The 27,928-nt window shown below is 34.7% G+C and overlaps 1 protein-coding gene across 11 annotated transcripts; it reads right to left on the reverse strand.

The window, feature by feature from the left end:
* Nucleotides 1-375: 375 nt before the first annotated feature.
* CEP44 (centrosomal protein 44) lies at nucleotides 376-27,927 on the reverse strand. Of its 11 annotated transcripts, XM_058720872.1 has the most exons (14): nucleotides 27,369-27,927; nucleotides 27,138-27,194; nucleotides 25,850-26,170; nucleotides 25,119-25,150; nucleotides 20,054-20,192; nucleotides 16,600-16,747; nucleotides 15,292-15,438; nucleotides 14,342-14,464; nucleotides 11,734-11,904; nucleotides 10,473-10,679; nucleotides 9,657-9,732; nucleotides 4,041-4,165; nucleotides 3,750-3,787; nucleotides 376-3,008 (listed from the first exon to the last, which is right to left on the reverse strand). In XM_058720872.1, exons 5-14 carry the CDS (start codon nucleotides 20,140-20,142, stop codon nucleotides 2,966-2,968), a joined length of 1,167 nt encoding a protein of 388 aa, XP_058576855.1. In that variant the 5' UTR covers nucleotides 20,143-20,192; nucleotides 25,119-25,150; nucleotides 25,850-26,170; nucleotides 27,138-27,194; nucleotides 27,369-27,927; the 3' UTR covers nucleotides 376-2,965. The 11 variants fall into 11 exon arrangements, 9 of the variants coding, with proteins under 9 accessions (XP_058576855.1, XP_058576858.1, XP_058576853.1 ...); XM_058720875.1 differs by lacking the exon at nucleotides 27,138-27,194 and having other exon boundaries at nucleotides 26,062-26,170; XM_058720870.1 differs by lacking the exon at nucleotides 27,138-27,194.
* Between the last annotated feature and the right edge of the window lies 1 nt (nucleotide 27,928).

Here is a 27,928-nt window from a genome sequence, read left to right on the forward strand (position 1 = left end):
AAATAAATTTGTCTCCATGTTGCTCCTGCTGTCAGTTCTGGTTTTCCTGCTTCCTTCACTCGGAACAGTATAAGAAACCTGCCATTTTCACTAGAAACATTAAAAGTCAAGGGACACAACAATTAAACTTTTAATTTTGTAGTTTAACTTTAAAGTTTCACACTACTCCACCTCTTCACCTTCTAAACAACCTGCAGCTGAAAGAAAGGACAGAAGAATCTGGGGACCGTTAAAAAGTAAAAATTAAATCTATCATGTTGTTATTTGAGCTCTGAAAGTGTTGCAGTTTGTAAAATTGACAAGGTTCTTTAATTTTTAATGCTTCCCCAAGTGCCTGTCAATTATATAAAGCCATGAGTACTGAATGGCGTAAAACACAGTTCCAAGTTTTATTTTTTAGTGAGTATATTTATTCCATGTTAAAACATCACATTAAAAATGCTACAATAAAACGAACAAAAAATATGGAACTTTTTCCAACTTATTAATCCTTATCTTTGCCTAGGATTTTCACACAGCTGATGTTACTTTTCTTTAATCTATTCTGACTAGTACCTTCCCTTACTCATTCTTTACAGTGTTCCTATATAATCTTCATCCAGACCAGCACAAGCTGCAGATGCCTCTGTTGGTAGTAAAATAAATACTTCTCATCCGGGTTATGGGAGAATTAAGGGGATGGAGTTAGTGAAAATTCCAATTAAGGGTTTAATAACATAGCTCCAAATAATCTCTCCAGGATTCTCCTTTCTCACTTTCTCAAGACCCTCAAATTAATCAAAAGGGGTTTAAGGTTACAAGCTACTAACCAAATTGTTTGAGAGAAAACTGTAATAAGAGTAAAATAACAATTTGGCTATCACTTCAATAACGTCAAAGTCAAATTAGCTTTGTTTTCCACAAAAACTATGTCGTCAGGGTAGTATAAGTGTAAATGTATATAGTGTTATTACGAGTTGACTTTTTTAGTTTTTGTTTCACGTTGTTAGACAAAAATATTTTTAAGATTGGATTCCAAATTTCTACTTGATAATATAAAACAACTTTTACTACATTTTCAATAGTTCCTTATACTTATAGTATATCTGCATATACTATATGCAAATTAGGATTAAAGAAGTTTCAAATCATCTAATTGTTATGCACAGTTGACTCTTGAACAACAAGGGTGTTGGGGAAGTCTACCCTCTACGCAATCAAAAATCTGCATATAACTTTGGATTCCTCAAAAACTTATCTACTAATAGCCTGCTGTAGACCAGAATTCTTACCAATAACTTAATGCTATGCAACACATTTTTTTTTTTAGGTTATAGGTATCACACACTGTATTGCAATAAGAAAAGAAAATGTCATTAAGAAAATCATAAGGAAAAGAATATACATTTACAGTACTGTGCTGTAAAAAATCCATGTTAAAATGGATCTGGGCAGTTCCAGGCAGTTCACACCTATGTTGTATAAGGGTCTACTGTATATGTATGCTATATAAAACAAAAGGACAGGGAGGGAAGAAAGAGACAAAGAGAAAAGGGGACATTTTTTTCTTCTGTTTTAAACAAGAAAACTTGAAAAAGGTTTTTTTTTTTTTTTTAATTGGAATTGAGTTTCTCAAAAGAGGAAATATAAAGTATGTTTTATGGGAAATCACTTGTTTTAATAAAAGGTAAAATACTGATATATGAACCACAAGGTGGTGCTATAATTCCATGCTGGTACTGATATTTTAGAATATAAAAGCAGTATTTTTTCTTTTATGACTGTAATATCTTGAGTTTTATAAATCTTTTATAATTGAAAAAATATAGCTAATTGGATTCATCAATTCTAGAGATATCTACTTAATACAATTTTTTAAAGTTGTAGGCTAACTTTAAAAATTCTTAAAGTCTAATAACTATGTACTAGAATACTAAAAATACTGAAAAGTTATTTCCACAGAGAATTTTAACGAAACGTTAATATTTCACGTGACAACTATCGAATTGAACATATAGACTATAAACAGATGAACAAATAAAATCTAATTAGATAATCTAAATAATAATAAAAAAGAAAAAATACTCCTTTTTTCCTTCAAAATAATGTAGTCAATTTTCTTATAGATTACCCAGGGCTATTATTACACTTTCTAATTTACAGAGATAAAAAAAGATAATTTCTCTAGTAATTTCAAGTGAATTTCATTTTTTCTCTTGGTTTAACTTCATCTAAGACCTTTTCTCTCTCTAGAAAAATATATAACTTCCCATCACCTAAAAAACCCAAAAAGACCTTACTGTGTACCTTGTAATACTGGATGGCCACCATCTGTGTCTGCGCTGCTGGTCTTAAAATGTGTTATGGAATAGAGCACTAAAATACTCAACACATTTCTCATGGTGAACTTTCTGACCTATTTCCAAACACAAAAGGAGAATCATACCCTGACTTTCTCAGTGTTAACTGAAAATGTACTGCTGCTTTTTGATTAACATTAAAGTTATATTTTTATTTAATTTGCAATGAGCATTTTTGATTTTTCATTACAACATATTAGTCAGTACAGATGGCAAGATGGTATGCACGAGAGCCTCCTGGGTACAATATGCAAGTCCCAGCTGGAGTGTTTCCAACAGGATGTAAACCATGGTCCACAAGCCTCTACTTTAAAAAACATATTACTTAGCACACTGCCAACAAATGTCAACACAAAAATACAGTGCTATAATGACTTCACTCTGTAAAAGACACGTACTGGCACATAAGTTTTCCTTAAAAAAGTAAAATACAGTAAAGCAGTGTAATCATAGCATAAAAATATTTAAGTATTTACTCAATATCGAAAAAAAACTCATATACCAAATGGAATTCAAAAATTCTTCATAAAAATATTGCAGTATGTTAAATTTATAGAAAATCCTTAAAATATACAACATGTACAGTAGCCAAAGTCCTAGAGAAGTTCACGCAGAAAATTCTATAATTAGTGATTTGGACATTTCAGTAACTCTGCAGTTTCTTCAAACCTGAAATATAACAAATAAATAATATGTTAAGTAAAAAAAAAGTCATAATGAGGCACAGGATTTAAGTGGCTGAAAATTATGCTTTTGAGCCCAAAATAAATTTCAGTACTTTTCTTATTTACAGGTATAAAAGATAAATTAAGTATATACCATGGCCAGAGGGGAGAAATACCACTAAAGTCAATTTTGAGTCTTTAATTCTTAGAGCATGAGTTATTTTAGTACTTATGAAATTTCAAAGTAGGATGCTGCATAATCATCTTACACAAGTTCATTTCATATTTCCTTTCAACTGCTTTTACTATTTCATATTCATACAAGACACAAGTATCATTTTTAGTATTATTTTACCAATAACTGAAAGACTAGCAATACTTTAACAATACTTAAAATGTCTCCAAACCATCCACCTACATATATTTAATATTTTGATAAATCAGTTATCAAAGGTAGATAATACTTTTGATTAACTTCAACCAGAAATATCTCTGCACTGTTTAATCCTACAATTAATTCCATTAACAATGTTTTACATCACTTGTTGGAAACCAAAATAGTGACTCATCTCACAAACACATAACTGTAGGGGGATTTATTATCCACTGGAGTCCTGAAGGAAATTCCACACCTGATTGAGAGACCTTTAAGGTTTGAAACACATATGCACTTTCTATATATACTGTAATCCAATACAACTCCCTACAGAGAAATGAATTTCTGTTCCCCCTTTCTGTTACTTACATTTTTTTCATCCTTTCCATTTTCTGGATTGTTGTTTCCTTTAATTTAAAAAGCAACAAATTTAGGCGATTTCTCAAAGTAAACCATCATCAAAGATGGACCGTGAACATATAAAACAGTCTAAAACATTGCATTAAGTACTGTTTACTTATCATAAAGAATTTTTACGAGAGATTAAGATTTACAGTTTCACTATTTTTCTTGCCAATGCATCTACAACCAAATCTAGTGCTTGCTTATTCTCCTGCCCTTAGAAAGGAAATCATCTAAGCAGTTGCCAGTTTTTCTTACCTCTGAATTCTCTTTCAGACCACAGTAACAAACCATTGGGGTTCTGGGAATTGAATCTGATGACACTGTACTATAACCAGAGGATAGAGGAACACTCGTTTGCCTCTCCTCTTTGCCTTTTCTATCTGTGGAGAAATTAATATTCAGGTTATCTTCACAGTGCAGTCACATCTAAAAATTTTATTTGTAAATGGAAGAAAAACAGACATTTTAATATAAAATGGCTACTGGTATTGACCCAGATAAATTGTTATTATTCTTTTAAGATTATACCTAGAGATCTAGATGTTAAAAACTGGCCAGTAAATATTATAAAAGGTACTACTATCTTTATCCCGATTGTCCTGATAGCAAGTAGGCAAGCTCATAATTTATTTTTAAGTATCAGCTACTGACTCATGAATATTCTTTTCTGAAGATGGTTGCAACTATTACTAATGCTGAGTATACTTTTGAAAAATCAATAAAGATTCCATCCTAAGTTAACCTGTATGGAAAAAACAATGCCTAAAATTCAGGGTTTAAAGATTTTTTTTTTTTTTTCTAAAGAAGTGAACAACTTTCCACCTCGTACACTGATACCATTCATGCGACAAAATGATGGCAAATCTTTCCTATGCCTAAATCAAATATAGAACATCACTTATAAGACATGCTACTATTAAATCAATCCCATTAGCCCTATGTCTTAGTCAAGATACATATGACCGCAAAATCAAGGCCAGAAAAAAAAAAAATAAGCACCCATTTAAACTGGTTTATATGAAGACAGTTTTATTGTAAGCCTACATAGACAACCTCAATTAGGGAAAAGGTATTACCACCTGAAGACTGAAACAACTGGAGGGGCGCCTGGGTGGCGCAGTCGGTTAAGCGTCCGACTTCAGCCAGGTCACGATCTCGCGGTCCGTGAGTTCGAGCCCCGCGTCAGGCTCTGGGCTGATGGCTCGGAGCCTGGAGCCTGTTTCCAATTCTGTGTCTCCCTCTCTCTCTGCCCCTCCCCCGTTCATGCTCTGTCTCTCTCTGTCCCAAAAATAAATAAAAAACGTTGAAAAAAAAAAAAAATTAAAAAAAAAAAAAAAAGACTGAAACAACTGGAAAGACTTCTACTTTCATTTCACACAGAGCCAGTCTCTTTTGTCTACTTTTCTTACCTATTTACTCCATACATCTGCTTACTTATCAGCATGAACTTGGAAGAAAAAGGCCAGCCTAGCCCAGGCTCAACATCTTGACTGACTCGGCATCCTAATTCCAAATTCCCAAGGGAGAAAAAATGCTCTGGCTCAACACCTTTTGAATTGGCATTCCATGGATTAGGTGTTTACTCTTGATTCAGTTGGTCAAGCTCAGGGATCAAGATCACATAGTACAATTTTGAAGATTATCTATACCCAGCTCTTTTAACAGGGGCTTTTGGCAATAGGTAATTTCAAGGAATAACCTGAGACTAGGCAGGAACTATATCTACCATTCCCTAATCTTGTATCATTTTCCATGGATAGAGATGAGTGTCCTTGGAAAGAGCTGAACATTTTTTAAGCTGTTCAAAAATAATGAGGTTTTAAGTCCTAGGACAGGAAATAAGAAGTGGGAAGACAGAATGGAAACTGAATGGAAGGTGAAGGAACAGCTTTCTGCTCTGCTCTCTGGGGCCTAGACTTGGAAGTATCTATCTAGCCTTCAAGGGTATATACCTCACAATGGGAAAAAGCTGGTATTAGGCAGGCTATGGAGGCTATTGGGAAAGCCACATAGGGCATTCCAGAGATTACAGAATGGGACATATACAGAACACAAGCCATATTTTAATAGCCAGATCAATGAAGTGTGTATTACTTTCTGTGATGATTTTTCCTATTGCTTTCCTAAGTCTTTAGTATACAGTCTTCATTGTTTAAACATAATGGCTTTTAACTGTGCTATGGGAAGTTGAGAAAAGATTTGGCAACTAAGTTCAGGTTGGAAAAGATGGGGTGCCTGAGGGGCTCAGTTGGTTGAGCATCCAACTTCAGCTCAGGTCATGATCTCACAGTTCGTGAGTTCAAGCCCCATGTCGCGCTCTGTGCAGACAGCTCACAGTGGAGCCTACTTCAGATTCTGTGTCTCCCTCTCTCTCTGCTCCTCCCCCACTTGTGCTCTGTCTCTGTCTCTCTCAAAAATAAATAAACTTAAAAAAAAAAATTAAGCTCAGGATGGAAAAGAAAGGAAAGAGTAGTAGTCCCTAGGGCAATTATTGTTTACAGTTTCAGAGTCATTGCCAATAGATCTCTAAGAAGAAAGGGGATCTGTAAGATCTAGATTTTCTAGCCAACTTCCCATGACCTTTAATCTTTAACTGACAACTTTGGAGAATTACCTTACTGCATTAAGAGAACTAGTTAGGTCCTTTGCCATTTAACTATACAGGTATCTCCCGCTTATCAAAAGTTCACATTATGCCACTTTGCTTTTAAAGAAGATCCACATTAGTGCCTGTTTTTGCTAACCAAAAGAAATCAAGGAGGATTTTCACTTTTTTTGAATAAAGGCAAAAAAATGAAAATAGCAGTCAGCACTTGTTTCACAGCAAGTTATTTTAGAGGCATCACACACCTGGAGCAGCGAGAGTGGCCCGCAAAGCTCCTTCCCTGGGAGTTACACTCAGCATCTCAGCATCAAGCCGCCATAGCTTTGAACTGTTTCTGTGAGCAACTGCTTTATCGGGACTTATTTTGTGCATCCATTGGCAAGATGTGTCCTAAGGCATCAAAAAAGCCTACAAAAAGTTATTTTTGAGGTGTGGGAATGCTCAAAATATTTTCCCTATAAATTCATGGTACTACTTTGCTTTATGCATTTAGGCTTATGAAAGGTTTCATGTTAATGCTCCTCTTTCCAATAGCAGGGAAAACTAATTTGTAAACCAGTCCTTCCCAATCAAGGGAAAATATGTCCGATTGATTTTTGGATATTCTGTCTTAAGTATCTCATACATAATTTCATATTTTCAAAAGTGAATCCATTTTTCCCCAACTTTCTCCTTAATTCTCTACTAAAGAGTACAGACTATGTACCCAATCACACAAGTCAAATACAAGTGGTCCGTTTTGACTTTTTCTCTCTCACCACAACTTCTATCAGCAATCAAGAGCTATCAATTCTAACAACTAAGTAATTTTTTTCTTAATCCTTACTATCATAGCCTTAGCAGGCACCCTCATTATTCTGAAATAAAGGATCTGAAAGACGCTTCAAATTACCGCCCTTTCCTGTGTTACTTTCCTATAATGAATCACTTTTCTGTTTTAAGATGATTTCTCTGAAATATAAATCTGATTGTATTTACTTTGCTAAAAATCTATGACCCCATATAAACTCCATGATTTTATCTTTCTACTCTTCTGTTTCAACTTCCTTCATATGCCCACATGTACCCTTCCTTCTAGTCATACTGGATCCATACACTTGTGACACTATGACTTTATTAATTTTTTTCTTATGAGGAAAAAGGCACAAAAAAAGCAAAGCAAAAAACAAAGAGCGTTCATGGTCATGGCCTATCCAATAATTAACAACCAGGTCACTGTATCCCCAACTGAACATAATTATTTATGTTCATAGAAAACCATCATATGAGGTCACTTCATTACCTTGATGAAACAAAACAAGACCAACTCTGTCATGTCTGAATACAGACAAGGACACCATGTAAGCAGCAAACACACAAAGGACCAGCTATAGTGCTCTCCCGACTAATATCAAGTACTTCTTTTCCACTGAAAATTTCAGCATTCATTCTTATCATCACTCATCAAAGTGTTCCCGCTTCCTAACAGAACACAAACTAGAAGAACGCTCATTTTAAACAGTCTCCAAAATCTCCCAGTGTAAGCGCAATCCTTATAATAAAAGCCTCTCCTCACTGATTTTTTACCAAACACAGAGACGCCTTACAGCCCCCCATGGAAACACTATTTCTAATAAAGGGAAAACAAATCTGAAACTTCTCAAAAACCATTCCCAACTTAACATAATCCTAAAATGAGATTGGTGAATTATTGCTCTCAACTTCCAAGTGAAATCAAACTCTCTGGTTCCATGTAGCATGCATATTTAAAGGACAAAGTGTAAGAATTTATAAACTTAACTCTTTTAACTGATCACTGTTAGATTACAAACTTCTTGAGACCAGATATTTATCTTGTTCATAATCTACAACCCATTTCAGATGATGGCCTATCTGCCTATCACTCTAAGTCTTAGTACATTGGCTTATGTTTGGTTATGTGTTAACTCAATGGGTTAAAGGTAGGTCTGTAAAAATGTTAATAAAATTATAATTGTGAACATGCAAAACCAAACTTGGAAAAGGCAAGCGTTTGCAAATAGCAGGCATTCAATACTCTTACACTACATACAAAACTGAACTCCATTATATACAGATATTGGAGCTAGAAGTACAGACCTAATTTCTGTCTGCTATGCAGATCATAAGGTAAAGATCCTGACCTCAAAGATCTCAGAGTTGAGCTTTAACATTTGCTGAATAAATGAATGAATGATAAATTTGAAGAGGAAACATTTACCAAACCTGAAATCTGTAGTCTAATAAATTTATTGCCTGAAATAACACTTCAAATCATTATATAGTAACCTAATCATTGAAACTGTCCTGCCATAAAACTGACATGTATACTAAATATGTAGTAGTTAAGAGAAAACTTCAGAGCCAAGTTCCCCAGATTAAAATATGCTCCATTATTCAATTGCTGTGTGGTCTTTGGCGTATTTATTTAATCTCTCTGTACCTCAGTTTCCTCTTCTGTAAAATATGGATAATTACAGTACTTGAATGTTTGAGAATTAAATTTGTTAATACAGCAGTTAAGGACAGTGTCAGGTACATAGTACTATAATGTTGGTGTTGTTATACACAGTAGCTGAAAGATTTAATGATATTAAGCATCCACAGATTTTAAAATGTTTTTTTGTTATGAATTCTCAGTTGGACAAAATATCTCTTCTGCAAATATGATTTAATTATTAGCATAAGACAAAATCTAGAACTTTGTCTATTCAAAAAGTATAATAAAAAAATAAAAGCTATCACCGAAAAAAAGCCCAGAAATATTAGCTTTGCTGCTCAGTCACAATGAAAATGTCAGTAATCCAGTGGAAGTAAGTGATATGGAGAAGACATTATCACCATTTAACTGATTAAATTCAAGAGGCTTGTAATACATTACAGGTTACTGACAAATGTTTTTTTTACTTATGTTATTTACAGAGGTGGAAGCTATCATAAGTTTAAATTAAAAACTCTGGAGTTCCATGTTTATTCTAGAGCATTTAGCAATTAAAAGAGTAAAATAAAATGCCTCTATAAAAGTTTGCAATTTTGTACACGGGACTTTATTCAACCACTACCTCGCGTAAGATATGTAAACTGGCTTTATTAAGCAATCCTTGACTTCAGTAGTCCATAATTTCAATACTGTCTTTTTTCCTAGGTGATTTGCAGCTTCTAAAAAATAAGGCTTGGGACTATTAAAATTATCAAATACCTATAAAAACCATCTTCCTGAAAACTCTTTACCTTACCACCAATACCACTACCATAATATTACAACTTACCAGAATTCAGAATATCCAAGTCATTACTGGATTCATAGTCTTCATTCACTTGACCAAAGTTTATATATTCATCATTCTGGAATAATATAATTTAGTATTTAGAATAAAATGAAAAGTGTTCTCATTTTATATTCTTACTATTCTATACTATATTCTTACTATCACTATTCTTACTATTAAGCATAAAAGATAACAAGATAAATGTTTAAATTTTAATTGTTTGTAAAGCAATACATAAATACCACTATGAATATGAAATAACCTTTCAAATGTGGAAGCAGAGGTAACATTCTTGAATCAACTAACTTTACTGTTAGGAAGGAAAGATAGACTAGAACCAGAAATTGAAATCCTAAGCAAATCAAAACAAATTTCTCAGACTTCATAAGGCAACGGCAAAGTTGGTAACTGTTTCCAGGAAATTTATAACTTGTAAATAAGAAAAGGAAGTCATGATTTTAATTGTTCCTGTTCTGTCCACTTTTTTCTTTTCACTATAAAAATAGGACCTTTGTACAATTAAAGAATATAATTTCAAGCTCTTCATAAAAATCAAACATTATCGTACCTTTTTTTAAATGCTTACAGTATCAACAGCTCTAAAAGCTGAACCTACAGAGGCTTGCCAGATTATCTCAGTTGCTAAAGAGAAAAACAATAACCACAATAGCAGCAACAAAATGGGCTACATCTAAACAGGGCCTCATTTCAACTAAACACTTTCTCCTTACCTAAATATTCTTTCAGTTTTTCTAAAAGAATACACACTTAACAATGTATCTGAGATATCCCATAAATGTTAAAGATAGGAAATACCTTTTTAGACAAAAGCATTTCTGTTTCAAGAAGAGTGACACGACTTAGAAGATTAGCCCAGGTTTTTTCATTTACCATCACTTTTCCTTTCATTTTTTCTTCCAAAGAGTCTAATCTACTCTCTACCAAAGTCAGTTTCTTAAGTTTTTCTTGGCATTCAGCAAGCATAGTCTGTAGTGCAGTAATCTCATGATTAATTTTAATATCCTAAAATGATTAGAAAGGTTAAAAATTGTATTAGACAGACTGAAATTGTTTTTAAAATCAATGTATTTCCATTTCCACGGCGTTATTTCAACAGTTATAACAGGCATACGGCATGAGAGTTAAAAGACTATGATCTATACAGGCAGAACGCTCAGACACTGAAACTACCTCTTCTGAGATGTGTGACCTTGGTGTTTCAATTTATATACAAACGTGTGTGTGTGTTTGTGTGTGTGTGTGTGTTTGTATGTGTGTGTATATGTACACATATATGTGTATATATACATATATATATCTCCAAGAGTTTGTACTTCATATAGTTCATCTGAAGATTAATTCTGCATGAAGCTATTAGAAAAGCACCCGGTAGTATAATAAAACTACCACTAACTAGCTATTTGTAACAGCACCCAGCACAAAGCTAAGAGGGAATGACCAAAATATGATAGTGCTTTGAAACTGTTCAGTTTGCTATTAACAGGAAATCAGCCTAATGACCATGTGGTAGTTTTTATAAATGCCAATTATAAACTGCGGTGTATAGAAGTTACAAGAAATAAAAGATAGAAAAGGAAGTCAGCAGAGCAGTATAGATAAGACACTGTAAGAAGGTCTGTGGCAATAAAGTAATAGAAAAGGTATTCTAAAAGTAAGAGAAGAAGATAGCAAGGTCCCAAAAAAGGAAATAAAATGGCAGGAGGGAGTGTGTACCAGTTTTTTCCATTCTTTAATGAGAGGGATAGATGATACAGAACCTTCACTGTACAAAGCAGTGTATTTCTGTCTCTAACCAGACTTTAAATCCCTTGAAGCAAAGTACTGTCTCTTATTCATCTTTGCATTACCCATAACACCTGGCCCCGTACCCTAAACCTAAGCAGCAAATAGTATCTGTTGAATTATAAACAGTAGACTTACTTATTCTTAAATACAGTGTTGTGTCATAAGTAATAATGCAAAAAGCTAGAGATATTCCAAAGTTTAGGTGCTGAAGTAATCACGTACATCAAAGTAAGAAATACAGGCATCTGTTAAGGAAGTCCAAAATTCTTACTTGTTGTTCAGACTTGATTGCAGGGAACTTTACTTCAGGAACCTTTATTTCAGTCGTCTTTAAGTCACACACATCAAATGCTCCACTAACATCTGTTACGGTACTTCTCGTACCTTCAGGAATGTCAACACCATCTTCATTATACAGGTGACGGATCACCACAGCTTTTGTCTGCATAGAGAAAAATATGTCAGAGCTGCCTCAGTGTTCTCCTCATACAATTATTTTCAACATAGACATAATTTTGCAGAAGAAATACCTTATCTTCCCTTTAAAATTTATGAAGGTTTAAATTATAACAGTAAGGTATATATCAAACATTGATTAAACTGTTAATATTACTAATATTTTATGATGATGAAATTGCAGTTATTATTTTTGGAGCATTCTTACATAATAGAAAAATTGAAGTAACTATTGAATAATGTCTGGGATTTGATTCATACTGTTTCAGAATTGGGGGCAAGATGTTGGAAAAGTGGTTATAATAAAGGTGAAACAAGACTAACAAGGGGTCGATAATTTGCTGATAGTGGGAATTGGTACTTTTATAAATGTTTGAAACATTCCATAATAGGTTGCCACATAATTCACATAAATAATCAAGAATTGGCTCCGTGAGTAGGACCCATTACAATTTTTTTCTATTAAACAAACCAGAAAATATCAGCTCTTCAGCTAACAATTCAAAATGAATAATGACAAAAGTCCTGAGAATAAGGCATTAGGTCAAACTATGCATTCAGACAAGACTCTCCTGCCTACCTCCTTTACCTTAGACTCTATATGCACTATAAAAATATCATATAATGTAACACAGAATTCACAAATCATACTCTACAGAAGGAACCGGGAAAAGAGATAATTTGTTTCAGTACTGACTTAATCTCTAACTGTAAACAAAGGAATGTACTTACTGATTCCAACTTTTAATATTAAAATTGCTGATAAAGATCCGATGCAACTGATTAAAATTTGACTAATAACAAACAATACTTTAAGAAAAACAAGTCTAAAATGCCATGAAATTTTGCACCTTTCCTTGTTAGGACAATATATATTACTACTCAGCCCTAAAACTGAAATAGAAGATTGAAAAATACATTTAGTTATATCAGCTTATATTTAGTAAGTGCTTATAGTGTCTGTACTAAGAACAGGAAGGTTAAAAAAAAAAAAAAAAAGCAGTATAGGGACACCAGGGTGGCTCAGTTAAGTGTCCAACTCTTGGTTTCGGCGCAGGTGATGATCCCACAATTAGTGAGACTGAGCACTGGGTCAGGGTTTGTGCTGAACATGGAGCCTGCTTGGGATTCTCTTGGTGCCAGCTTGGGATTCTGCCCTCTCCCTCTGCCCCTCCACCACTTGCATGCACTCTTTCAAAATAAATAAAAAAAAAACATTTTTAAAAAAGGTGTAAGAAATTTCTTGTTTATATTAATTCTTATATATTGGGGAAAGATACTAGATATAAACCACTTAAATATTAGAAAATCATATAAAACTAACAAGAGTTAGGTAAGAAAAGTTATTGATAGGAGGCGCCTGGGTGTCTCAGTCGGTTAAGCATCCGACTTCAGCTCAGGTCATGATCTCACAGTCCGTGAGTTCAAGCCCCGCGTCGGGCTCTGTGCTGACAGCTCAGAGACTGGAGCCTGCTTCAGATTCTGTGTCTCCCTCTCTCTCTCTGCCCCTTCCCTGCTCATGCTCTGTCTCAAAAATAAATAAAAACATTAAAAAAAAAAAAGAAAAGTTATTGATATAAGAATGCTTTTCCTACAGTAAAATGTCATTATCTGTTATAGAGGCATAAAAGTAGCTTTTTAATAGATTGTTATAACTCATGTACATTGTACTAGAAAGAAATAATTCTCTGGATTTTACTTCCACCAGAAACTATTCACATTCTTTATCTAATTGCATGTTGATTATTTATCTGATATTCTATGCTTTAATCTCAGAAATGGTTTGCCCCAAAAGGAAGATTGGTAAAAGTATACTGATCATTATAAAGTAATACCTTGAACTCAATTTCTCTTGGAGATAGAAAAGCTATCCCTAAATGCATGGGACTCATTAAGCCACAAATGCTCAGAGGAGACAAGGGTAGGTAAATATTTACTAACAAAGAGAAAATATTAAAAAAAACTTACCCAAAACCAGATTATAGATTTAGGGACTATCAATCACTGGATAATACACACTCATGGTACAGAGATAGGAATTCGTGCAAATGAATTATCATCATGTATCACTATAACTAATGGTATGTTCCTCATACATTTCCGTGTTTTAGAAAGACTAGATACATAAATGAGTACGTGTCATGACCACATTATACAACCTTCCCAAATCATCGCTATTCTATCTGGGAAATGAGGCAGATTTAGGAAATAGAAATGTAAAAACAAACCTTGTTCATTTTACATTTCTATCTTCTATGAGGACTGTTCTCCAGGTAATATGCAGTATACATTGTCAAAACTCCTTAACCAAATCTGACTAAAAATGTTTTACCAGCTACTAGTCAGAAAAGTGAATCTTGTACATTTGATTAATTAGGTAGATAAATCTTTAACACCTACATATTTTCTTAGTATCTTCCTACCTTTCCTGAAGTCATAAATCTGCCAGTGATATCAATGCCAACAGATTCTGTAGATGTCTTCTCAGTGCTTGAAGAAGGTTCTGACTTAACAGAACTGATTTTCTTTCTTTGTTGTGATGGAATCTTAAAAAAAAAAAAAAAAAGGTACTGAGACTAAATGTACGTGAAAGCTGACATTAAAATTATATTATATTTAAATTACATTATTTGAATTTTCATATATGAAATATGACTACCAAATAATAAATCTAATGAGATATGTCTCCTGAAAACTAAAAAGTAAGGAAAACGCATTATGTTTGAACTGTTACCTTAGCTAGTAGCTCAAAGTCACAAATCTGTAAAAACAAATGACCAGTATTTAATAAACAGGTCCATCTGACTCCAAAGAATGATCTCTTTTTTTTTTTTTTTAAATTTAAATTCAAGCTACTTAGCATACAGTGTAGTCTTGGCCTCAGGAGTACAACCCAGTGATTCATCTCTTACATACGTCACCCAGAGCTCATCCCAAAAAGTGCCCTCCTTAATGCCCACCATTCATTTAACTTACTGCCTCACAACGTATCTCCCCTCCAGCCACCCTCAGTTGGAGTCTCTCTTTTTCAAAAAAAAGTTTATTTATTCTGAGAGACAGAAAGAGCGAGTGGGGGAGAGGCAGAGAGAGAGAATTCCACACAGGCTCTATTAGTGCAGAGCCTGACGTGGGGTTTGAACTCATGGAACTGTCAGATCATGACCTGCACCAAAGTTAAATGCTTAACCAACTAAGCCACACAGGTGCCTCGGAAGTGACCCGTATTTAAAGCAAACATCAGGCATAAGGTTGCCTAAATCTGTGAACAATGCGGTAATTGTACTTATGTGTTAGTTGGCTATCTAGAGTACTGAATTTGTCCGCTAAAATATCAGGCAACTTAGAGTAAGTTAAAATCTATTAATAAAATTACCTTCTCAAAACTACTCAATTCCTTGTGCTTCTTCATCACACAATTCAAAATATCACAAACAATTTGGATTTTCCATTCTGCAAACCCACACTGGAGAAACTGCTTTTTTGTCAAAACTGGTTTATAATTAAATTGATCACGAAGAAGCTATAAAGAGGAAATAGATAAAAATCCAAAATGATAAATGGTCACCTGGTCAGGAATGTAATACCATCTTCAAGAAGGAGGATCAAGGCATTAGATGGAGGTACTAAAGAGATTTGTAGGCATGGTGGTAGTCAGAACCAGGTAGGAGGTATCCAGGTAGAAATGGGCAGCTAGGAAGTAGCAGAGAATAGATGCATGTCCAGGGAGATAACAAAATACAGTCAATGATCAAAAGGTTCACATATCCTCATAGGTACTAGAAAAACTCCTTAACTTAGTAGAAAATAAAGAATGCCATACCAGATGTTAGAAAACAACAGTTGTTTAGTTGTTATTTGTTTAGTTCTTCCACTATATGATTTCTTAGGTCAGCAGGCCTCTGAGTTCCAATGTTTCATTTGTAAAATGAGAGAAACAGACTAACTAGACCACCAATTTTCAAAGCCTATGCTCTAGAACCCTAGGATTTCTTAGAAGTGCCTCTTAGTCTTTCAAGGAAGCTGCTGGTGTTAGAGGCAAAGACAGGGAAGATTAAACAGAGACTCTACACATAGAAAAGATCCCATGTCATTAAATGTAAACTCTCAAAAAAAACAAAAACAAAAACAAAAACAACTTGATCTGATAAATGGGTTTTATTATTTTAACAACAGTTTGAGATAACCACTGCTTGAGTAAAAATTAGTAATGATCAGAAGGAATTTTTTAATCATTTTAATCAAGTTCAGTCCCAATATAGTACAAGTATAGACACTAGAATAGATAGAAGATATGGTCCCAGACGTCAAGGAACATGAAATCTCAAAGCTATAGTTCTTTCTTACTAACAACTAAGTTACTCATAATTCTACAAACCACAAAATTTACTCAACAGTCACATTTCTAACTTATGCCAACATGCCAAATTTTACTAAAATTTGATATAAAAAGAGTAAATGGTAACCACAGGCAAATGTTTACCAACTGCAATTTATTAGATTATAAAACATCAAGGGGACTTAAATTATATTTTGATTATAATAGGAACTGTCTAAATGAGAAATGCATATGAAAATACTGTCAACTGTATGTGCTGTACATATATTTAAGGAGTTATTATAAAACATTAATCTTAAAAAAATCATTATGACTTCTGAAATAATGTTTCATACAATCAAGTACCTTGTAGACAGTATCTATAAAGCGTAAGTCATTCTTCGCTATGAGCTCTATATTGGATTCCATCAGAAGTTCTGCTACATAAGGTGAGTATGAGGTAAGGGAATAGCTGATGATGGGCAAAGATGCAGTTGTATCTCCCTTTACCAAACTATTAGGAAGAAAAAGAAAAAGTTTTAAGGAGCATAATTCCACAAAGTTAGATAGAAAGGGAAATAAGATGCCGATAATTTGTAAGTTAACGTTATAGCCAAACAATTAGGAGATACACAAAAGTCTTTTGATTCCATCTCCTACTCTAAATCAGTATAGCCAGATTGCTATGAAATAATAGCTTATTTAACTTATTAGTTAGCATTTCAGTCATAGTACGGTCTATTCACCACAGTATTTGATGTTCCAAAGCTTAGCCTTATTTGATCAGTCCATTTTCTCTGATTAAACAAATGTACCACCTTATAGTGCTCCAGTACACTTTACAGTTTGGCAAACACTTGTTACCTTACCTCATTTGCTCTTTACAATAAACCTGCAAAGGTAAAATATTATGGATTTTAAATTACAGAGAGGAAAATAGGGCTAGAAACTGCAACTGGGCTAATCAGTTTGCATCTTCCATTTATATCAAGCTCATTAGAAATCTGTGCCTTAGATTACGTTAATTCTTCCAGTCTAGAAAGGTATCCCATTCTTTTCTACTTGTCTGTTATTCACTATGAATTATTTGTCAAGTTTCAAGCCATCCATAAAGCCATCCTCAACTTTCTGATCCAGACTGATCTCTTCCAGAATGAGTCCCAGGGTATTCAGTGTTTGATGCCTCAGGTTTTGTCTTGTACTGTTTTCTAATTGTCTACACATATGGGCATTATTTTCTCAATGTGAAATACCTTCACTGATTCTGCCACAACAAAGCAAGGAGGTATTTGTTCAATTATCCAGTTACATCTGTTCAACTGAAGTAAAAATGTGCTTACACAAAACTTGTTTTTCCACAAAATTCAAGACATAAAATTCCCCATCATCACCCAATTTTTTTTAAGAAGGCAGAGAACAAGTACATATTAAAATTACATTTTATTTTTCAGTACAAATATAAATCCTCTTTTATATTTACGGGTATAATAATATTTTACCCAATGATAAAACTGCTGGCAATATTGTCTGTTAGTTCAAAACAGGAAATGAGAACAATACTTTTGAACAGCAAAATCTGTCCATTTTATATACGTTATGACTAGATGACAGCCAGGTATACATTTAATACCTCTTGTTTTTTGGTTGTTTTTGAAAATTCATTTTACTTTGTTTTTTTTGTTTGTTTTTTTTTTTTTTAATTTTTTTTTTCAACGTTTTTTATTTATTTTTGGGACAGAGAGAGAGCATGAACGGGGGAGGGGCAGAGAGAGAGGGAGACACAGAATCGGAAACAGGCTCCAGGCTCCGAGCCATCAGCCCAGAGCCTGACGCGGGGCTCGAACTCACGGACCGCGAGATCGTGACCTGGCTAAAGTCGGACGCTTAACCGACTGCGCCACCCAGGCGCCCCTAAAAATTCATTTTACTTTGAAAGAGAGAGCAAGGGTGGGGCAGAGAGAGAGAGAGAGAGAGAGAGAGAGAGAGAGAGAATCCCAAGCAGGCTCCACGCTGTTAGCACAGAGCCTAACATAGTCCTCGATCTCACAAACCATGAGATAATGACCCAAGCTAAGACTAAGCGTCAGACACTTAACTGATTGAGCCACCCAAGTGCCCCTAATACCTCTTGTTTTAACTCAGAAATCTTTGTTATCTAGTTTCTGAGAACTTTGATTAGACACTGTGAGAAAACATATTACAAGTTGGCATACTGGCCCCCAAAAAATCAGATGCTGAGAGAAAACATTTTCAAAAAATGGATAAGAAACAGAAAGAATCAAAATATGTGTGGGGGGAGTGTGTATGAGTGTGAGGGGGGCAATCTGAATAAACAGCAGCAAGCAGTGTTATCAATCTCAATAGACTCTGCAGTTACTACGTTGTGAAATAGTCTAAAAGCAATTGTTCTTAATGATACTCCTGAGACAGAAAATCAAATGTTTAAATGCTATACTCAAAAGACAGAAGAATTATCAGTATATTTTAGAAGTATTCCTATCCAAAATGTGTCTTAAAATGATGCTTAAAAGTAGTAGGAAGAAAACTTGGCTACTCAAACTGGTTAAATCCCAGGAAGACTAGATTTCCCTGTTTAAGGAACCAAGACATGATTAGTACATACTATGGGACACCTTCTGTTTCTCACACAGAAGGGCTATAATAGGTCATCAGAACTCAACTTTCTCCCCACTCTCCTCACTATCCTTTCATTTGTAGCCATCTCTTGGAGTTAACTCTCCCCAGTGTCCAACAGAACATTCATTCTTGTATGTAAAGCACATTACTCCAGGATTCTCTTTTTTATTGTTTTAACCAAGTTTCACTCCACTCCTTGAACATATACCTAATCTGGACTTGTCCACTGTCATTGAATAAATGTCTAATTACCTGCTAATATGTACCAGGCACAATTCTAGATATGGGGATACTGCAGCAAACAAAACAAAGTACCGGACTTCAGTTGTATTCTAGTGGGGAATATTTTTTAAATTTTTTTAATGTTTATTTATTTTTGAGAAAGAGAGAGAGCATGGGGGGTGAGGGGTAAAGACAGAGAGGGAGTCACAGAAACCGAGGCAGGCTCCAGGCTCTGAGCTATCAGCACAGAGCCGGACATGGGGCTCTAACTCACGAATCATGAGATCGTGACCAGAGCAGAGGTAGGACACTTAAATGACTGAGCCACCCAGGCACTCCCAGTGGGGAATATTTTTAATCAATAATCCCAGATAAGAAGAAAAAGGAAATATGGGACAGAAGATGACAAGAGTACCATTAGGTTAGCATGAATATAGAAGGAATGCATGTTGCTACATTTACAAAGGAAAGCAGTCATATTGGAAAAGTAGACACTAAAGCAAAAGTTTCAAAGTGGGGTCTATTAAATGAGTTAGCTTGGTAACAATCTTTGAGCATGGTGTAAGTTCTCATAAGCAATCTATTAACTAGAATCTTCCAAATCAAAAAGAAATATCATCCAACCCAAAATGTGAGAGGATAGAATACTGTATAATTAATGAAATCCATTATATTATTTTTTATGAATTTAAAAGTTCTACAGAAACTATGCCTTATACTGGGGTATATATTGTGGTTGCATATTTTAAATCTCTTGAGTTAGATACAATTTTTCATTAATTCATACTTAGTGAAAAAAAAACCTCCTGTAGTTACTTGCTGTCTAAAATATTTTAAATATTACAGGGAAAATTTTCAATTGACCCAGATAAAACCTGTCTATTTAAATACCTCCCCAATGTCAAATCTTACCTCAAGTCATTGCCAAAAAGAACACAAATAACTTTGATACATAGCTTACCCTACACAATCCACTTCTTTAGGATAATTTAGCGAGCGAAGCACTTGTTCTAAGTTCCGTAAGCTTCTTTTTAAGTCACCAGTTGCCATTATTTAACATCACATTCAGCTCCAGCTTTTGAAATGATCTGATTTTTCACCTAAAATTAAAAATCCATAAAATGCTGGTTAGGTCTGTCTATTTCTGAATCTTCTATTTTATTTGCATCCCTTATAGGAACTAACCATATTTATCTTAGCTATTTCCCTACTAACTTGACTTCCCTACTGGGCTAGTACTGTCTTCTATTGACAGTATAGTATTCCTGAATCTAAGATATGCTTTTACCCTAAATATTTTTTCCTTACAAAAAATGTTTGCCTTATGTTCATGTTTTTAAAATATGTCCCATGAGGGACACCTGGGGGGCGCAGTTGGTTAAGCGTCCGACTTCGGCTCAGGTCATGATCTCACAGTCCGTGAGTTCGAGCCCCGTGTCAGGCTCTGTGCTGATAGCTCAGAGCCTGGAGCCTGCTTCAGATGCTGTGTCTCCCTCTGTCTCTGCCCCTCCCCTGCTCATGCTCTGTCTCTCTCTGTCTCAAAAATAAATAAAAACATTAAAAAAATAAAATAAAATATGTCCCATGATACTCTACCAAATACTGTATTTTGAACAAAGTGCCATTTGGGAGGAAACATGAACTTGAGATAATCTCCAGAAATGACTATTTTAGATGCTTATAAAGGTTACATTTGAAAAACCCATAAAAAATGGAGACAAGGGAATTTAGCACAGATTTAGTCATTATTCCTAGGGCTTTGACCTCACATAGTCGCCAATAGGATGCTTTGTTTAAAAAATAAAATGACAAGTTAAAAAAGATTCAGGATTCGGCTGGTAAAATATGGCAGATTAAGTGCATGTTATCTTCATTTCTTTTCTTTCAACACTACTAAAATGAAAGTAGATGATTAAAAGCCATGTATACTCACCAGGGCAAAATGAACTAGAGGGGATTCCACATGACAGAAGTACTAACAAAATTTTGAAAGACTGAAAGCAGATGAAGGAGTGATAACCAACCTAGCAGAGCAGAAACAGCCTAATCCTATCTATTTACAAGGAAACCAACAGCAGCAAGATAGTTTTAGAAATAAGGGGCCCTTAAATGCTTAAGAAAGGCCAAGGATAAGGCCTTGGATAAGGCCAAGGGGGTTGAAACATGGATGATGATTTGAAAGTCCATGTAAGGAGCTGCTAAAGCTAGAATTTTACTCCCCCTGCCCTCCCATAATTTGTTCAGGTGAGCAACTACCTGTTTCCCTGGGTTTAGCAATGACTTAGTATCAGAGCACAATCAATAAAGTTTTAAAAAATGGTAAGTTGTACTTCATTAAAATTTAAAACTTCTGTTCTATAAAAGACATTATTAGCAAATGAAAAGATAGTCCACAGACTGGCAGAGAATATTTACAAAACAAATACTGACTAAAAGAAGTGTTTCCAAAATATACAAAGAACTCTTATAAGAGTAAGAAAACACCCAGTTAAAAAATAGGCCAAATAGCTGAACATACATACCACCAAAGATTATATACAGATGACAATAAGCATATAAGAAAACACACTCAGTATTACATATCATTAGGTGACTGCACATTAAAAAAAAAAAAAAAAAAAAAAGATACCAATATACACCTATTATAATGGCTAGAATCCAAAAAACTGGTGATACCAAATGCTTATGAAGAAACAAAAGAGACTCACTTATTGTTATCATTTAGTCATTTTGGAAGACAGTTCAGCAGATACAAAACTAAATGTAGTCTTACCATACAATCAGCAATCATGTTAACAAAGTTTTCACCAAATAGAATTGAAAACACAGGTACATATAACATCCTGCACCTGAATGTTTATGGCAGCTCTATTCATAATCACCAAAAAATGAAAGCAGCCAAGATGTCCATCAATAAGTGAATGGATGAAAAATGTGGTACATCCATACAATGGGATATTTATTCAGCAATAAAAATAAATGAGCCATAAAACCACAAAAAGATATGGATGGACCTTAATGCATCTTTCTAAGTGAAAGAAACCATCTGAAAAAGCTACACACTGTATGAGTTTAATTATATGGCATTCTGGAAAAGACAAAACTATAGTGAAAATAAAAACTATAGAGATCAGTGGTTTCCAAGGATTCAGAAGGAAGAACACAAGTTTGAATAAGTAAATATAGGGGAATTCTTTAGGATAGTGAAACTATTCTGTATTATACTGTAATGGTAGATACATGACATTATGCATTTGTCAAAACCTATAAAACTTTATAGCACAAAGAGAACCCTAATGTATATGACCTTAAAAAAACATGCAAAAGCTAGGGAACCCCAGGAAAGGATGCAGACTGTGATGAGAAAATCAAACTATATTACCAATGTGTGAAACCACCTCATAGAAGGCATTGGATGGAAAAGGTGCTAACTTTGGAAATGAGTGGAGCTTGAGAGACTAAAGACAAAATCAACTGCATGTAAACACTCTACTCTAGTTTATAAGATGTTCCCCAAGGACTTATGAGGTAATTCTGATACTTCTATGCATATACCCTGGAATTGAAAAATTAAATAAATAGATGGTAGAATAGGAGTCTGGTTTCTCACTGCTGGAGTGGGAATTTACAGATTAGCAAGGAGAGGAGGCTAGAATGAGCCATGCTTACCTAATGGATTAGTTAGAAACATCAGTATGATGAACTCATGTTTGAAACATCAGTACAATGAACTCATGTTTAGCTTTACATAGATACAGATAGTTATATATTGAAGTATTTCAAGACAGTTTAGCATACACATTTCGTTTCTCTGCCAGCGGGAAGTGATTGAAAGCAACAACTCTCCAGCAGTAAAGAGCACACCTAGCATTCAGGTCTTGGTTTGTAACATTGTTCTCCAGTAAAAGGAACCAGGACTCCCTGGAGAAATGGTCAATTCTAAGACTGGGACAGAAAATCTGTAAGATAAGCCTGAAACTTTATGTAGTTCCAGAAAGTAAGAAAGTATACACAAAACAAATCAATCCCAAATTGGTGGGGTATGCCAAAGGGACACAGGAGACAAATGAAACAGTTCCCAGTGGTCAAAGGTGAAACTCTTTGAAAGACAAAAGTAATTTAATAATACTGGATTAAATGCAAAGTATGAGCAACACAAAAATTGAATTACTATACTTCAATGCATCAACAAATAAAGGAGAAAAGTGTTATTATTTAAATACATGCGGAATAGGCATTTCATAAAATTCAAAATTCACTAATGATATAATACTTAGGACGTTAAGAATAGAAGAGAACTGCCTGCATTTGATAAAGGGTATCTACAAAAAAAAAAAATACAAGAAGAAATAAAAGGAATAAAGACTAAAAAGGAAGAAATAAAAATATCACTATTCACAGATGACATAATTGTATATAAAAAAATACAAAAAATAAGTGAATTTAGGATGATTGCTGGGTACAAGGCCAATATATAAAAACCAGTTGTATGTCTCTATATTCCTCAGTTAAAAAATTTATTTTAAAAGTTATATGTGTAGAAATCAAGTAGCCACAAACATCACAAGCATGTGACTAAGTCTAGAATAGATGTGTAAGACCTCAAAACAAAAAAACATAAAACTTTACTTAGATATATTAAAGAGGCCCTAAATAGAAAACTATATACTTGTTTAAGGATTGGAAGACTCAATAAATTGATCCATAGGTTCAATGCATTCTACCACCCCCATCCCCACTGAAAAAAAAATATCTAAAGGATTTTTGGTAGACACTGATTTGAAAATGTATATAGAAGTGCATAAGGTAAAGGATAACTAACACAATCTTGAAAAAAATCAAAATTGGAGGACTAACCACTGGATAGCAAGACTCATTGTATAACTTAAATTTGAATTCGTGAAAATATGTACAAATAGAACAATGGAATGGAAGACTCCAGAAAAATGACCATGCATTTATTGACACTAGAATTATGACAAAGTTGATTCTTAAGAAGCTATGAAGAAAGGATGGTCCTTTTCCATAAATGGTTCTCTGTCAACTTAATATCCTGATAGAGTAAATAAATCTTGACCTCTTGATGTAAATGGTACTTCACATCTTTTACAAATTAATTCCAGGTTTGTTGAAGATCTAAACATAAAATGTAAGACACCTAGGCTTGCTGGAGATCACAGAGGAGAATATCTTTGATCTTCAGATAGAGAAAGATTTCTTAATGACTATTAAAATGAACCTCATTAAAATTAGCAACTCTGTTCATCAAAAGACATCCTTGAGCGTGGAAAGACAAACTATTGAGAGAAAGTGATGTTGTGGATAATGTAAAACCAACAAAAAGATGTGTATCTAAAATATTTAAAGAATTCCCTTCAGAGCAATAAGAAAAAGAAAGACAACTCAATAGTAAAAAAGGAAGGAGACCTGAACAGGAACTTTACAAAAGAGTAAATGTGAAAAAAACATTCAGTCACATTTATCATTAGGAAATAACCAAAGGAAGCCCAAAATGTGGAGCTCTAGAACATTTGAAACACAGTGCTGGGAAAGGGTAAATTGGTACCACTACCTAGGAAAACTTAATGGTGATATCTACTAAAGTTGACATATACTGGGACTATGAAATAGGAATAAAACTCCAGAAAATATATGTTACAAACAGTATGTGTGTATATATATATGTGTGCACCAACAGACTAAAACAATATTTGAGATTTTAAATAAAATAGGTCATTTTTGTAAATCTCAAAGAAAACATCATGTAATTATATTTTTAAATGACTCATTGCATACTTGTAGGGCTTTCATTAGATTCTCAAAAAACATTATTCCCAAAAGAGACTCATAAAATAAATAAATGTATTGGTAGGTAAATAAATGTTTATGAACCTTTGCTAGAAAGCGCTAAAAGGCTTCTAAACTGTAAGTAGTCAATCAGTAAGGCAAAGGTCAATAAGGCACTTAAAAATATCTATTTGTAATTGACCGTGGTCATTTCATAGAAGGAAAATATATAACAATACCTTGAAAAATGAATCCTCTGGAAATGAAGCTCCTTTAAAATGAAGTCATTACATTAAAAACAAAACAGAACAATTTATAAATCAGGCAGAGATAGTATAATCTTCCCCCTCCCCGCCAGTCAACAGTCCAGCAGTTGCCCAGGATACAAATCATCTCCTTACACACTTTCTCTGTTATCTATGCATAACTAGATTTGCAAAATCCTAAATTTAGTAGGTTTTCTATTTTAAGCCCCTAGCCACACAATTCTGTCCCCTTTTCTCCCCTCTTTAGGAACACAGTAACTTCCTGTTGCAAGACTCCTCTCCTTTAGCAACATGGTAAGATGTTTTTGAATACAATTTTATACACTCATACTTGAATTTCAGTTTGTGTTTTCTAGCCAATCAATTACTTCTAAATATTTCAATTTTTAGGCAGAGGGAATTTCAGGTACCATCAAATGAGAGATAACTAGAAAAAGAGGAAGTGATCCTGAAATCACATTATACAAAATACTGGCCAAGAAAATAAACCTTATTTAACATCTTTTAGGATGACCTGGGGATAAATAGATATAGGGAAGCAGTAAGAGAGATGACTTCCAAAGTGCAGCCTTTACTTTCCTGGGACAGAGGAAGTGGTAACTAATCTGCTTGTAACTGCAAAAAAAACAAATAAACAAACAAAAAAACCACATTCTTAGGTACTGTATAGGCCAGAATATTATTGCATTAAGTTCCAGACCCACCTATTTTAATATGATTCTTCTCCTGGTAACTTTTCCTCTAAGACATTCTATAACTTTAATATAAATATATCTCTTTTCAAAAACTTCCTTTAATTCTTCTAGATGTATATTCCATCTTTCTACTACATGCAACTTTGCTTTATTTAACACTTTGTGGTATCTTTCCTTTCTCTGAAGTCCTGGAACATATCAATGTCTCATATTATTTCTACCTCCGATAACGGAATTTCTGACAACAAAGTATGTCCTTGGAACACATCCTCTTCAGTACCAGCAGAATAAATATTTTGAAGAAGAGTAAGATACAAGTACAGGTTGGATCTGTAGGTGAAGGAGATAAGTAATAAAACGGGATAGAAAAATACAGGGATAAAAAATTGTATTACACACACAAAAAAATCACAGCTACTGCTATACATTGTCATGAAAGACGGCTAAATCTATTATAAAAATGAAAAACACTAAAATTAGGGTATTAAAAGAAGCCAATCTACAACTTAATCACAGTTTAGTATAGTACTTTCAGAAATGGAAAATAACTTACTTTTTAAAAAACTGATTAACATTTTAAATTTATAACCCTTAACAAAAGAAATTAACAGAAAGGATCTATTACTCTGCTATTGTAGTATAAATTCAATCTTTAAGATGGAATCAATGTTGCTTCCTCCAGAGAGTTTCTCTACAAGTCATATCTGCCCAACAACTAAATTTATCGGGGGGAAGGTGATGAAAACGGCATCGATGGCAGTTTAGGATTTTTAATCTAGTTTACTCGCATTGCTCTCACAGGTGTTAAGTGATGCCTCCCAATGGAATGCCATTGAACTCAGTGATTTTTGTTCAGAATGAACAAGTACACTGACTTTAACGATCATGGTCCATGGCTAAGAGTTTGTGACATAGCTTACAACACTAGATAGTATCTAAAACCGTGAATCAAAAATAAAAGGAGGAGTACATGTGAGGAAAAGCTAGGTTTATGAAATTTTAGCAAAAGATATTAAGGGAAACGCTGCTCTACAACAGGGAGAAAGATCTGGAAAAGGGAAAACACTAAGAAAACACAGAAAAACAGGCAGTACGGAACAAGAATAGAGCTCTGTAGGACTGCTGTGTTCACAGCTAAAACTGTCAGAACGTTTGTGGGTTATTTTAGCAAAATAGCGTACCCATAATTTCGGAATCAAATGCCAAGACTGATATTTTCACTGAGGGGAAAAAAATCGGAAGTTGCCTAGAAAGATACGGAAACCCAGGGAAATGCGAGCAAAGAAAACTCAACTACCTTCACCTCTTTCTTCTAGCCAGCCCTTCGGAGGAGTCGGATCAGAGTTCGGTGGTTCTGAAAGAACGAATCAGTCTGTAACTTCCCAGCCCAGACGCTAAACTGTAACCAAACCTGAGAGAATTAGCTTCCGCGATTCTTCCAACTTCGCGGTTTATCATAAGGGTATGCCAGTTGAGTATATAAGCAAGGGGTCTCCTCCATTTGATTTAAAAGGATGAAAACGCAGACCTGGTCATTCGCTCCCGCCCGTGATTTCGGTCAAGGCAGCAGGAGAGAGGCTTCCCCTGCTTAACCTGGGGCGCAGCCTCGCCAGCAGCCGCCAAGCAAACAAGTGGGCCCCGACGGCCTCTGGCCCCGCACAGCAAGGACAGAGGGAGGTAGCATATGCGACCGGAGATAGCCAGTGGAGCCCAGACTCCAGCAACGCGTCGCTGTGTCCCGACGCCGGCACCGAGGCGCACCCCTCGCGACGACCGTTTGTATTTAAACAGTGGGTCGCGGCGCGCCACGCGCCCGGCCAGCCCTTCAAAGCGGCAGGCTCCTAAGTGCTTCACGATTCCTCGCTGCAGATTCCACACTACTTTTGTCCAGACCCCTGAGGTGACTGACTCTGCAGAGGGGCTTTTCAACGGCCAGTCCGATCCCAAGTTACGGATTAAAAATTTGTCTAGTGTTCAAGCTCAGAGGGGCTCGGGCTGCTAAGCGAGAAACAGGGAATCTATAGCGAATCATAAACATCGGGGATAAAAATGCTTCTTCTTTAAGGCTCAGAACCCGAACGTCACTTC

Source organism: Neofelis nebulosa, chromosome 3 (genome assembly GCF_028018385.1).
Source record: "Neofelis nebulosa isolate mNeoNeb1 chromosome 3, mNeoNeb1.pri, whole genome shotgun sequence".
Classification (NCBI taxonomy): Eukaryota; Metazoa; Chordata; class Mammalia; order Carnivora; family Felidae; genus Neofelis; species Neofelis nebulosa.